Genomic DNA, 14,909 nt, shown 5'->3' with positions numbered 1-14,909 from the left:
CAAGTCCGGTCTCGAGATCACATATTGTGCGTCTCGTTGTCGGACACATTTTTACTTTTCTTGACACGGTCTCGGACAGTGAGTACTGTAATTTCTTCCCTGGACCAACAGAGTAAAAAAAAAGTAAAAATATATATATATATTGTCACATACACATTTTCAGCATCCATTCAGTCAGTGCATAAAACTTCTTCGCCTGGCCAGATGTCCATGCTCCTTTCATGACACATTTTTTTTTATCGCCTATTGAAACTTGGGCTTCCTACTTTACTCGTAACATTACTGCCCTTTACTTTCATTGAAAAATATCCTCATACTTTGTCGGGCTTGTCAGAAGTTTCTTGGAAGGGAAGAATCAGGGAAATTGTTTGAAAGTTGCACAGTCACTATTAGTAAGGGAAGACCGGGGAAGTTATATCATATTTTGTCTTTTTATCTATACTGAACAAAAATATAAATGCAACAATTTCAGCGATTTTACTGAGTTACAGTTCATATAAGAAAATCAGTCAATTGAAAACAATTAGGCCCTAATCTATGAATTTCACATGACTGGGCAAGGGCGCAGCCATGGGTTGGCCTGGGAGGGCATAGGCCGACCCACCCACTGGTGAGCCTGGCTCACCCAATCAGAAAAAGCCTTTTTGTTGGGAAAAACTTGATTACAGACAGAAATACTCCTCCGCTTCATTATCTGTCCAGGTGGCTGGTCTCAGACGATCCCTCAGGGGAAGAAGCCAGATGTGGAGGTCCGGGGCTGGCGTGGTTACACGTGGTCTGTGGTTGTGAGGCCGGTTGAACGTACTGGTTTAAAACTACATTGGAGGCAGCTGATGGTAGAGAAATGAACATTCAATTCTCTGGTAACAGTTCAGGTGGACATTCCTGCAGTCAACATGCCAATTGCATGCTCCCTCAACTTGAGACATCTGTGGCATTGTGTTCTGTGTCAAAACTGCACATTTTTAGAGTGGCCTTTTATTGTCCCCTGCACAAGGTGCACGTGTGTAATGAGCATGCTGTTTATTCAGCTTCTTGATATGTCACAACAGGCAAGTGGATGGATTAACCCATTTTTGCATGACATTTTGTGCATATGGAACATTTCTGGGATCTTTTATTTCATCTCATGAAACATGACACCAACACTTCACATGTTGCGTTTTATATTTTTGTTCAGTATGTTATAGACCTGTTTGGGTTAGTGGTAATTTGTAGAGTGGTTCTCTATTTGCCCTCAGCATGCATTTTGTTCAGCAGTCTGAATGTCTGAAGAATCCATATGTTCTTCTGAAATATGGATACACAACATCTCCGGTCTTGGTTTGGACTCCATTTACTCCGGTCTTGGTCTTGAATCGGGCTCGCTTTAGGTGGTCTCGAACACAACACTGACAGTATCAGTCCTGCTACTGAGTAACACTTGATGGAGCGTATTTATCCGTTTTGATCTCTTGAATTAAGCCTTTCACTTTCTCTGCCAACGTCCTAATGCGCCTGCGCGCTGCTTGACTCGCTGTCATTCTCTGTTAAGAAGAGATTGCATCTGCATCCGCTGCACTTATCAGAGAGGGATAATTATATATATGTTTAAATATAATGCAATGAAAACAGCCCCCGGTGCAAAACATACAGTGGGTCCAGGATGGAGCATTGCAGTATGGGTAGTAATTTATTTCTGAAGCGACGACGGGGCGGAAGCGAGGATGTTTCCTAATAGAAGTCAAAGAGGATCAGCATCATAAAACACTGGAATTATGAGCGCACGAGAATGGACCGGGCAGAAGACAGTGGAATTTGAGTCTAAAATCAATTCTGGATGAGACTGTTTAGTACCATTTTCACGTTTTTAATAGTCTGATATGTCGGCTCTGGCATGATGAGTCCCTGCCCTCAATACAATTTAGTCAGCTCCGGAGTTAGTCACTGGAAACTGGCAGATTGCTACAACTGTAGCCTACATGGTTTATTCTGAATTCGCCTCTGTTTTGCAGCCCTGGCACTGACGGTAATTCGATACATTGTTAAATGCCTTTGTAGGCAACGCTTTACATTGTAGTTAACTACATTGTAATAAGCAAGACTGTATTGGCATGAATGAAATATGTTTAATCTTCACTATTGGCGCAGCTCATTTGATAGTGATAGGCTGTGAGCCTTTACATAGCTTTTTATGTCGATAATGAATATACGTGAGACTGAATAAATTAAGTGTGGTATTGTATTCGCGTGTTAGAGGCACCAGGCAGGCTACAGTTTTTGTCTCCATGGGAATACAAAATGCATGTGCATATAATTAGACTTCACGCCTTCATTGCACCGGAATGCACCATCGTAGTTCCCCTGGCATAGTTAGCCTCCTCGCTATGACAGGTTGGCACACATAAAGCCTACTGTATACAAATGAACCACCAGACCGCTGCATCATCGATGGGATCAGACTAAAAATAAAGCTGCGAATAGGCTACCCAGACTGCGGGACGGAAACCGGGATCATCTCACGTTTCGTACGGTGGACGCACCGGCAAAGGACTGCAGACCATAACGGGACACTCCGCTATAAAGGTCGCACGTGGCGAATATTTAGTAGAAGTTCTCTTTGGATTGGGACTGCCTAGGAACATTTGCCATATTTCATTATGTGTTGTTCGTGTTCTTCCCTGCGCTTTATGTAGGCCTGCATACACGTTGTTTGGGTTTTGTTCAATTTCAGTTCCCGAAGTTCATGTTTGTTTTCATGTTATAATAGCTATTCGGGACATTGCCTCAGTCAGAGTAGCCTAGTTGTGAAGAGTGCGACATTTTGTAAGCACTCAGTATCCCACATTTCAGCCACTAAGAAATGCAACGGGGTGATTTGAGCAATATTCTGGGTAATCCGGTTTAGCAGCTGTGGGCAAGTGTCGAAATTTGAAAGATGAGCTTTGGATACCAGAGCTTCAGTCAGTGTGCCAGCAGTGCCTGCACACAGAGAATCACTCGGGACAACAAGTCAACTGAGACAGTAGACTGAGACTGTGCTTCTCAGATAAACATTACAGTAAAAAATAATACAAAATTAAAGGACTTATTGGTTTAGTGTATTCAGATTTTCTTTTGATTTAAAAGCTTATTCAAAGCCATATAAATAAATAACAAAAATAACCTCCTATTTGACAATAGCAAAATCACTTGGTTTGTTATCCATGTCATGGTTTGTCCTTTAATTTGACATGAATTCATTCTGGCGTAAGCAAAACCAAAACCAACGCCCCAGACCTCTGCCAGTCACTTTTCAGTTCATTTTTTGGTAAAAAAATGTTTGATTCCTTTTTTGTCAACAAACAAAAAAACATTCCAGTGCCTCGACTGTGCTATATTATCTCAGAGATGTCGATTGACGGAGGACCCGGTCATGTTTGTGTGTGCTCCTTCCACTGCCTGTGTCTGTGTGTGACAAAGGTTTCAAGCATGATGGATCAGGCATGAGACTGCATACGCGAGGGAGGAACACTGCAAATAGTGCAGAAGGAATAGTTGAATGACACTCCAGACAACATGGCCCAGAGAGTTAGTTAAGAGGCCTACAAGTCTACGACAGAGAAAAATTGGTACCCACTACAGAGAAGAGAGGAGTGTGAGTTATTTCCTGGAGAAAGTGTCAAATTGGAATCAGTGCCCGAGGCAAGCAATTACAGTTTGTATTGAGCACTTCCTCCTCGCTGTGGGAAATCCACCCTGATCTGGAGTTTGAAACGTCGTGTTTCACTTGTTTTTTGAATACCCTCGCTTTGATTTCCTCATTATTGCCTTTCTATTTGATTTTTGGGGGGGATATAGCCATCTTCAAGCACACTTGGAGTCACTTCACAGGATGAAATCCATCCCTTTTTGAAATGGGGCTTGCTTTTCGAATTGTGCCAGTTGGAAATTTGTCAGGACTGAGAACACATGAGCAGGGTTTTCACCCAGCCCTAGTTTCCCCCATCCCCCACCCTTAAACTGTCAGCCTGAGATTGAGACACAAGGCACTGTCACTCCGCTCCTCCCCGTCCCGCACATTTTGCGGGTTCAAAGGGTGAGAACCACAAGTAGACTTCAAAAGGAGGATGGGGAGTTCTGCCTCCTCTCTCACCGCGGAGACCGAGTCGGACCACGGCTTCCGGAGCACCCCGTACCCGTCGTCGCCTCCTATGGGCTGGCTTAGGAACAGCCACAGCAGTCCTGTGTGGGGCACCACCTTCATTACGCGCCAGCAGCATCTGCCACCTCCACACAGAGAGCGCAGGTAAGAGCCAACACTTCACTCCTCAGTCCACTGCATCTTGGCGAGAGGGCCAGACTGGTCAGGCCTGTTGATGGGCAGCAAGGAGAGAAATTGTCCATGCTCTGTAACACTAGGGCTTGTATTACACAGGGACTGCTGTTACCGGGAGCAGAAAGAGTGAGAATAAAGGACAGATAGCTTTGTTGTGCAAATCACAACATTGTGATAGGTGTTGTGTGTTGTCTTTGAGTGGTATCCTAAGGGTGTTTTGTTATTTTTAGTGTGGCAATTCTCAGAGCACTCAGATCCACTCTAAATCCAACACCTGCCGCTGCCCTATACAGATTTATTGTAGACTATTATGTCATATTCAAGCCTTTTCAATAAAATATTTTTACATGCACTGACAATATTGCAGTATCATTAAATCTGGTAAAATATTATCCAATCAAAACTATTGTTCCACCACCAAATTTGATCTAATCATAGTTCCACTTTAATGTTTTATATCCAATATGATATCCAAAATCCACTTAAACTGGATTTGACATCTGACAATCCCGCCTCTTAGTACCTCCCTCTTCAACTCTATGTGCCGAATTTGAGGAAAAGCTGATTGGATCGGTGTGCCAAGTTGATTACACCCATGGAGTGACCCGGACACAAACTCTCTCGCCGGGTTGTTTGGGGAGCTCGTACAGTGGGGCAAAAACGTATTTATTCAGCCACCAATTGTGTAAGTTCTCCCACTTAAAAAGATGAGAGAGGCCTGTAATTTTCATCATAGGTACACTTCAACTATGACAGACAAAATGAGAAAAAAAATCCAGAAAATCACATTGTAGGATTTTGAGTGAAAACCTCCTTCCATCAGCAAGGGCATTGAAGATGAAACGTGGGTGGATCTTTCAGCATGACCATGATCCCAAACACACCGGGCAACGAAGGAGTGGCTTCGTAAGAAGCATTTCAAGGTCATGGAGTGGCCTAGCCAGTCTCCAGATCTCAACCACATAGAAAATCTTTGGAGGGAGTTGAAAGTCCGTGTTGCCCAGCAACAGCCCCAAAACATCACTGCTCTAGAGGAGATCTGCATGGAGGAATGGGCCAAAATACCAGCAACAGTGTGTGAAAACCTTGTGAAGGCTTACAGAAAACGTTTGACCTCTGTCATTGCCAACAAAGGGTATATAACAAAGTATTGAGAAACTTTTGTTATTGACCAAATACTTATTTTCCACCATAATTTGCAAATAAATTCATTAAAAATCCTACAATGTGATTTTCTGGATTTTTTTCTCATTTTGTCTGTCATAGTTGAAGTGTACCTATGATGAAAATTACAGGCCTCTCTCATCTTTTTAAGTGGGAGAACTTGCACAATTGGTGGCTGACTAAATACTTTTTGCCCCACTGTATTATGGCAAATACTTTGGAGGGCTCCCAGACTAGACAACTGTTGATTCCATGCTGTCGCCTTAGTTTGCGAACACTCGCTACACCTGGCTCTGTTGTTTGACCTCTGTCGGTACCTGCCGTCCACTAACAGATGGCCGCCGCTGCGCAGATGGCAGAGTCCTCCCTGCAAACTGACCGACCGCCTAGTGTAATTAATGGTGTTGTAGTCTATAAAACCTTGGAGGATTCGCCAGTCTCATTAAACATCTTGTTAGCTTAGGGGGGGTTAGCGTTAGAGGCCCGGTCATTTTCCAAGAAGGAAGTGAATGTGAAACCGGACGACGCATGGTTTCAGAAACAGCTTGCTGTTTGAAAGAGTCCTGATGTTTTGTCATGTGGACAGGATGTGCTTTCATTGAATATTTCCCCACATAGATTATGCCACTCTTTGAGTCTGAGTTTTGAATGATTGAGGATATAGGCCTAGCTAGTCAATAATGTGAAAGGACAAGCTAGTTTCAATAACCAGTTTTTACCTTTTAGCTCATGATAATTGAAACAGATGGCTCCAACTTTCTGTGATTAGTCTACTGCCTTCAGAGGAGCTACGGGAAAGACATGTTTCTTTCTTTTTCATTCCCGCTTATAGGTTTGAATGTCAGCTCTCCGGGAAGGAGAACAGTGGAGCTGCTATCGGCTTCCTCCTCCGGTGTATTGATGTTATTGCTGAGTCACCGGGGGAATCAAGTCCGGTTGTTGGTTATTGATTTCCTGAAGACTTATCAAATGTCCTTACAATGAATGTCATTATTTATTCAGTGTTGGCCTTTTCTAGCTCATTCATCTCCCACTACTATTGTCTGAGCTTGTCAATACTTACTCCGCTGCTGCCCCTCAGTTAAGTCAAACTGTACTATCACTTGGAGAGGTCTTATAGGTAGGGCGGTGACTGTCGTGGAATTTTGGATGACTGCGGTGTCCGTAATCTTTGATTTTTACCTTTATTTAACTAGGCAAGTCAGTTAAGAACAAATTCTTATTTTCAATGATGGCCAGTGGGTTAACTGCCTTGTTCAGGGGCAGAACGACAGATTTTTACCTTGTTAGCTCGGGGATTCGATCTTGCAACCTTCCGGTTACTAGTCCAACCCTCTAACCACTAGGCTACCTGCCACCCCAATAATAATAGCTTTGTCAGTGTCGGTTTGCATCATCAGATACTGATAATGGCGCCGGAAGGGGATGGCTGCCGTTTTACGGGCTCCTAACCAACTGTGCTATTTTGTTTGTTTTTTCGCATTGTTTGTAACTCATGTTGTACTTAATGTTGCTGCTATTTATGATGGAAAATAGCTTTTGGACATAAGAACAGCGATTACTCACTGGACAAAGATTTTTATTTAATGAGTCCGACGCGAAGGATATACTGCTTTGTTGAGACAAGGCCCAAATCCCGTCATCAAATCGTCAAAAAAGGGGGAGGAGGGCAGAGTGCCTTTGTAAGAATGAGGACAGAGCATCTACGTCTGGTAAGACAAGGAGCGGGTTGTGTGTCTGTTTGTCAATAACTGCTGTTGCACAGTGTTTAATATTAAAGAGGTCTCGAGGTATTGCTCGCCTGAGGTAGAATACCTCATGATAAGCTGTAGACCACACTATCTACCAAGAGAGTTCTCATCTATATTATTAGTAGCTGTCTATTTACCACCACAAACCGATACTGGCACTAAGTCTTTACTCAACGAGCTGTATAAGGCCATAAGCAAACAAGAAAATGCTCACTCAGAAGCGCTCATAGTGACCAGTGACTTTAATGTAGGCAAACTTAAATCCGTTTTACCTCATTTCTACCATCATGTCACATGTAACCAGAGGAGAAAAAAATGATAGACCACCTTTACTCCACACACAGAGACGCATTACAAAGCTCTCCCTCGCCCTCCATTTAGCAAATTTGACCATGATTCTATCCTCCTGATTCCTGCTTAAAAGAAAAAACTAAAACAGGAAGTACCAGTGACTCGCTCAATACGGAAGTGATCAGATGCTACGCTACAGGACTGTTTCGCTAGCACAGACTGGAACATGTTCCTGGATTCATCCAATGGCATTGAGTAGTATACCACCTCAGTCACCGGCTTCATCAATAAGTGCATCAACGACGTCGTTCCCACAGTGACCGTATGTACATATTCCAACCAGAAGCCATGGATTACAGGCAACATCCACACCGAGCTAAAGGCTAGAGCTGCCGCTTTCGAGGAGCGGGACACTAATCCAGACGTTCACAAGAAATCCCGCTATGCCCCCGGATGAACCAACAAACAGGCAAAGCGTCAATACAGGACTAAGATCGAAACCTACTACACCGGCTCTGACGTGTACTCAAAGCATGCGTGGACCAACTGGCAAGTGTCTTTACTGACATTTTAAACCTCCCTCTGACCGAGTCTGTAGTAACTACATGTTTTAAGCAGACCACCATAGTCCCTGTGCCCAAGAATGCTAAGGTAACCTGCTCTACTTCTTGAACTGCATTGTTGGTTAAGGGCTTGTAAGTAAGTATTTCACGGTAAGGTCTAGTACACCTGTTGTATTCGGCGCATGTGACAAATAAATAAGATTTGATTTGAACCCCTTTATTGTTTCAGAAGACCCTTTTACACTGTGTTCAGGGGCATCTCCATAGCAACAATCCTCTGCCTCCATCACCAATCAGACTCAAGCCTCAGTCAGCTGAGCTCATATACATACATGCATGCACATCTTACCACACATGCTCATGTAACACTGCTTTTGGTAGCAAAGAGGGTCTGCGTACACACCCAACACATAACGCACTCACTCACACACAGATCCTCTAACAACATGGCTTTGAGGAGCAATGTATAATGATGCTTGGAGCGCACCGTCGCCCTCTCTCTCACCCCACACACATTTCTGCATGAGTCTAACGAGGTTAGGCAAGCCTAGCTGAGCCGTGGCAGAGGATGAAATATAAAAACAACAGCTCAGCTTAAATTTGCTGATTCATGTCGAGGGTTTAGTCCCCGAAAAGTAGTTCTAGTGTCCTCCTGTAACACACTGGGCTCTTTCTCTGGCTGTTTCTTTCCTGCCCCTGAAAATTGGCAAACTGTCCTGTCTTTGTCAAAAAATTTTATTCAGCTTCTCCCAGCAGTGACTCATTGGTCATGGGAAGGGTCCGTGTACTAAATCAGTATTCTTCACTTCGCTTTAATCACAGATTTAGGCTTGCTTAAGAAAGCAACCCACACATGAACTAAACACTTAAACTAGCTATGCATTCAATGGTTGTTGTTTTTTTGCCTGGGTCTATGATGGTAACAGGTCTCTACAGAAACGTACGCCTTCAGGAAGTATTTACACCCCTTGACCTTTTCCACATTTTGTGTTACAGCCTGATTTTTTTTTACATTTATTAAATTGAAATTTTGTGTCCCTGGCCTACACACAATACCCCCCCATAATGTCAAAATGGAATTATATTTTTAGAAATGTTTACAAATTAATTTACGTTTTTAAGCTGAAGTGTCTTGAGTCAATAAATATTCAATTTAAAAAGACACATGAACTTGATTTTTGAATGACTACCAATTATCTGTAAGGTCCCTCAGTCGAGCTGCGAATTTCAAACACAGATTCATCCAAAATCAAATCAAATCAAATTTATTTATATAGCCCTTCGTACATCAGCTGATATCTCAATGTGCTATACAGAAACCCAGCCTAAAACCCCAAACAGCAAGCAATGCAGGTGTAGAAGCACGGTGGCTAGGAAAAACTCCCTAGAAAGGCCAAAACATAGAAAGAAACCTAGAGAGGAACCAGGCTATGTGGGGTGGCCAGTCCTCTTCTGGCTGTGCCGGGTGGAGATTATAACAGAACATGGCCAAGATGTTCAAATGTTCATAAAGGACCAGCATGGTCGAATAATAATAAGGCAGAACAGTTGAAACTGGAGCAGCAGCACGGTCAGGTGGACTGGGGACAGCAAGGAGTCATCATGTCAGGTAGTCCTGGGGCATGGTCCTAGGGCTCAGGTCCTCCGAGAGAGAGAAAGAAAGAGAGAATTAGAGAGAGCATATGTGGGGTGGCCAGTCCTCTTCTGGCTGTGCCGGGTGGAGATTATAACAGAACATGGCCAAGATGTTCAAATGTTCATAAATGACCAGCATGGTCGAATAATAATAAGGCAGAACAGTTGAAACTGGAGCAGCAGCACAGCCAGGTGGACTGGGGACAGCAAGGAGTCATCATGTCAGGTAGTCCTGGCACAATCCACAAAGAAGGACACATATTGGTAGATGGGTAAAAATAAATTTTAAAAAAGCAGACATTGAATATCCCTTTGAGCATGGTGAGGTTATTAATTACACTTCAGATGGTGTATCAATATACCCAGTCACTACAAAGATACAGGCGTCCTCTCTAACTCAGTTGCCAGAGAGGAAGGAAACAGCTCCGGGATTTCACCATGAGGCCAATGGTGACTTTTTAAAACAGTTACAGTTGCATGGCTGTGATAGGAGAACTGAGGATGGGTCAACAACATTGTAGTTATTCCACAATACTAACCTAAATGACAGAGTCAAAGAAGAAAGTCTCTACAGAATAAAATGCATCCTGTTTGCAATATGGCCCCAAAATAAATATGAAAATATGTGGCATAGAAATTAACTATATTTCCTGAATAGAAAGTGTTATGTTTGGGGCAAATCAAACACATCACTGTGTACCACTCTTGATATTTTCAAGCATGGCGGTGGCTGCATCATGTTATGGGTATGTATGCTTGTCATCGGCAAGGACTAGGGAGTCTTTTTAGGATAAAAATAAACAGAATAGAGCTAAGTACAGGCAAAATCCTAGAGGAAAACCTGGTTGTCTGCTTTCCAACAGAACTGGGAGACAAATTCACTTTTCAGCAGAACAATTACCTGAAACAAGGCCAAATGTGACCTGTGGGAGGCTAGCCATATGTCGCACGTCACTACTTTACAGGAGAGGCATTTGAACGTTTATTTGTATTTATTTTATCAAAATGTGTTTTTTGTCAGAAATGCCTCCTGGAACATGTGAACTTTCATGTGCCTTAATAACAAACTTGTATGCCATCTGTAAATACAAATACAATTGTTAAATTACGAAGCTATTTGGTTTAGCTACGGAAAAAGACTGGAACCTTCCCACTAGCCATGATTGGCTGAGATAATGGATGGGCTGGACATGCCAAGAGATGAGTTCGGATTGGTCTGCTATGTAACACGCTTCTGTCTATAACATGTCTGCTCAGTATGTGTAGATAATCCTTGCCACCGCTGCTTTTTTGAAAGATATAACGTTAGCCATGGAGATCTGTAAAAGTGTTGATACTGCTCTCAACAACATTGCTGCACATTGACACAACAACAGGCCAAACATACTGTAGCTATAAAAAATAAAAAGTTAGTCAGGTGTGTCTGTGGGTGATTTTGGCCATCTATTGTATTTCATGAACGTGTACATGTCTAGACAATAAGTGACCCATCCACTTAGCTGGCTTGGAGTAGATTATAGCATTTATTTCACATACCCCATCCATTTAGACAAGGGTCTGTGTAAGCATCAGCTAATAATTATAAAATCTTTGTAACATATTATAACAATGTCAGATTAGGATATAGGCCAAGGCTACTACTTTCATTACTTTTAGTCTCGAAATCTTTGGTTGTCTACTACACTGCCTTATTCACTCTGTTTAGCACATGGCCTCCACATGTGAATCCTTAAGAGGCTGTGAAAGATTCTGAATGGGTATAGACCAAGAATAACTCTCCAGTAGGTCCTCAACTGCAGTGTATGATATACATTTTGTAGCTCTGAGTCTCTACTTTTATCTAATGTATAAAAAAAACACCTTTTCAAATGTTGCTACATAATCGAAGCGGTGGGTCACAAATATACACTGGAGTTGCTTACCAAGACGACATTGGATGTTCCTGAGTGGCCTAATTACAGTTTTCGGTTTGAAAATCTATGGGAAGACTTTAAAATGGCTGTCTAGCAATGATCAACAACCAACTTGACAGAGCTTGAAGAATTAAAAAATAATAATAATGTGCAACTATTCTACAATCCAAGTGTGCGCAAAGGTCTTAGAGACTTACCCAGAGAGACTCACAACTGTAATCACTGCCAAAGGTGATTCTAATATATTGCCTCAGGGGGTTGAATACTTACGTAAATCAAGATATATTTGGTTTATTTATTTAAAACATTTTTTAAATATTTTTTACAAATATTAGACTTTTTCTTCCATTTTGACAGTAAAGTATTTAGTGTAGATTGTTGACAAAAAAATGAAAATGAATTGGATTTGAATCCCACCATCCCAACATTTAGAAAAAGTCAAGGGGTGTGAATACTTTCTGAACGCACTGTATCAGGTTTGCAGAAGGTTTTTCCTCCTTTTGTGATGCTTCCAGGAAATGCTAAAGTGTGTTATCCAGAGACCAAATTGACCTTTTCAAGGTAGTTTCACATCATCTCGGGACCAGTCTTTTTCCATTGTTTCTTCCCATAACCCCAAGAGGGCAACTAGGTGGTTATGTGCGGTATGTACAGTGACTGACTTTATGGCAAATTCCCTCGGTCCCTCCTGGGGTTCCTGTCTGCTGTTCCCTGGCTGGTTCCTATTGCAAGCATCTGTGTCTGTCCTAGTATGACGCATGCGAGCGTTTACCATTGCTCCGTTCCACTGGCTCTTTTCCCTTTAATTGGATTAAAACGGGTCCACATGGATTTGGCAAGCATGTTTTGTGTTTATGTCTGACTTATTTCAGTGTGTCTTCCCAACAAGGACTATTGCCTGTCTGATGGGCAGGCCACATCGGGAAACTCGTCTCCAAGTGATCAAATCAATTTATATTTGTCACATGCGCCGAATACAGTGAAATGCTTACTTACAAGCCCTTAACCAACAATGCAGTTTTTATTTTTATATATATACTTTTTTATTTTGCTCCCCAAATTCGTGGTATCCAATTGGTAGTTACAGTCTTGTCCCATCGCTACAACTCCCGTACGGACTCGGGAGAGGCGAAGGTCGAGAACAGTGCGTCCTCCGAAACACAACCCAGCCAAGCCGCACTGCTTCTTGACACAATTCCCGCTTAACCAAGGAAGCCAGTCGCACCAATGTGACGGAGGAAACACCGTGCACCTGGTGACTGTGATCAGCGTGCATTGCCCCCGGCCTGCCACAGGAGTCACTATTGCGCGATGGGACAAGAACATCCCTGCCGGCCAAACCTTCCCCTAACCCGGACAGTGCTGGGCCAATTGTGCGCCGCCCCATGGTTCTCCCGGTCGCAGCCTGGACTCGGACCAGGATCTCTAGTGGCACAGCTAGCACTGTGATGCGGTGCTTTAGACCACTGCGCCACTCGGGAGGCCCCCAACAATGCAATTTTAAGAAAAATAAGTGTTAAAGTGTCTGATCTGTACGGGCGTTATGCAAATTGGAGTCGGTCTATGGTTTCTGGGATAATAATGTTGATATGAGCCATGGTCAGCACTTCATGGCTTCAGACGTGAGTGCTACGGGTCGGTAGTCATTTAGGCAGGTTACCTTGGTGTTCTCGGCCACAGGGACTATGCTGGTCTGCTTGAAACATGTTGGTATTACAGACCCGGTCAGGGACAGGTTGAAAATGTCAGTGAAGACACTTGCCAGTTGGTCAGCGTATGCTCGGAGTACACGTCTTGGTAATCTGTCAGGCTCTGCGGTTTTGTAAATGTTGATCTGTTTAAAGGTCTTACATCGGCTATGGAGAGCGTGATCACACAGTCTTCCGGAACAGCTGGTGCTCTCATGCATGCTTCAGTGTTGCCTGCCTCGAAGCGAGCATAGAAGTAATTGAGCTCTTCTGTTAGGCTCGTGTCACTGGTCAACTCGCATCTGTACTTCCCTTTGTAGTCCGTAAATAGTTTGCAAGCCCTGCCTCAACCTATGAGCGTCGGAGCCAGTGTATTACTATTCAATCTTAGTCCTCTATTGATGCTTTGCCTGTTTGATGGTTCATCAGAAGGCATAGCAGGATTTCTTATAAGTGTCCGGGTTAGAGTCCCGCTCCTTGAAAGCGGCAGTTCTACCCTTTAGCTCAGTCTGGTTGTTGCCTGTAATCCATGGCTTCTGGTTGGGGTATGTACGTACGGTCAGTGTGGGGACGACGTCATCGATGCACTTATTGATGAAGCCAGTGACTGATGTGGTGTACTCCTCAATGCCATCAGAAGAATCCCGGAACATATTCCAGTCTGTGTTAGCAAAACAGTCCTGTAGCTTACCATCTGCATCGTCTGACCACTTCCGTATTGAGTGAGTTACTGGTACTTCCTGCTTTAGTTTTAGCTTGTAAGCAGGAATCAGGGGGTTGGAGTTATGGTCAGATTTGCCAAATGGAGGGTGAGGGAGAGCTCTGTGTGTGGAGTAAAGGTGGTGTAGAGTTAAATTTTTTATTTTTTATATATATATATTTTTTATATAGACCGTATTACCGGTAGTGAAACAAGGTGTGCAATTTCTTTTTTCCAGACGTAAAACCCCCGCCAAAAATACAACTTATCAGAATGCTACCAAAATGCTAACTAGTACTAAGGAATCCCCATAGCGGGTGCTAGTGAAATGCTAACGAGCCCGTGCAAACATTTACTACTAAGACAGTCAACCCAGCTCATAAAGTTATGCAAGTATCGCAAAATGCAGTTTGCTTAATCTTGATACTAGCCATCCCGGATCCGGGATCGTGAATACAGCCTCAAGCTCATTACCATAACGCAACGTTAATTATTCATGAAAATCGCAAATGAAATGAAATAAATATGCTAGCTCTCAAGCTTAGCCTTTTGTTAGGGCCGTGGTCCCGTGGTGGGAACATCAATCAGCGGAAATGTTCAAGAGCGCAACCTATAGTGGTTGATAAAACTCAAACTTTCATTAAAATGGACATACAATGTACTGAATTAAAGCTACACTCGTTGTGAATCTATCCACCAAGTCAGATTTGTAAAATGCTTTTCGGCAAAAGCATGAGAAGCTATTATCTGATAGCATGTATCCCCCAGAATACAGCAACGTCACCTAACGACAGATTTTGCGATAGCCGGGGGCTACTCAAAACGCAGAAATAAAATATAAAACATTCATTACCTTTGACGAGCTTCTTTCTTGGCACTCCTAGATGTCCCATAAACATCATTTTGG

General features: G+C 43.0%; 1 protein-coding gene across 2 annotated transcripts in view; it reads left to right on the top strand.

Annotated features, from left to right (window-relative positions):
• Positions 1 to 14,909, top strand: part of capn15 (calpain 15) — a 75,236-nt gene that overhangs the window by 5,903 nt on the left and 54,424 nt on the right. Inside the window, exon 1 of one of the 2 annotated variants that reach the window (XM_029629459.2) lies at positions 1,600 to 4,267. The exons of the other annotated variant lie outside the window; for it this stretch is intronic. Coding sequence (XP_029485319.2) covers positions 4,089 to 4,267 — 179 coding nt within the window. The 5' untranslated portion in view covers positions 1,600 to 4,088. Of the gene's footprint in view, positions 1 to 1,599; positions 4,268 to 14,909 lie in introns of those variants that run through there. 2 annotated transcript variants of the gene reach the window in all.

The sequence above is a fragment of the Oncorhynchus nerka genome, linkage group LG23 (genome assembly GCF_034236695.1).
Source record: "Oncorhynchus nerka isolate Pitt River linkage group LG23, Oner_Uvic_2.0, whole genome shotgun sequence".
Classification (NCBI taxonomy): domain Eukaryota; kingdom Metazoa; phylum Chordata; class Actinopteri; order Salmoniformes; family Salmonidae; genus Oncorhynchus; species Oncorhynchus nerka.
This window is presented reverse-complemented; position numbering and strand designations above follow the sequence as displayed.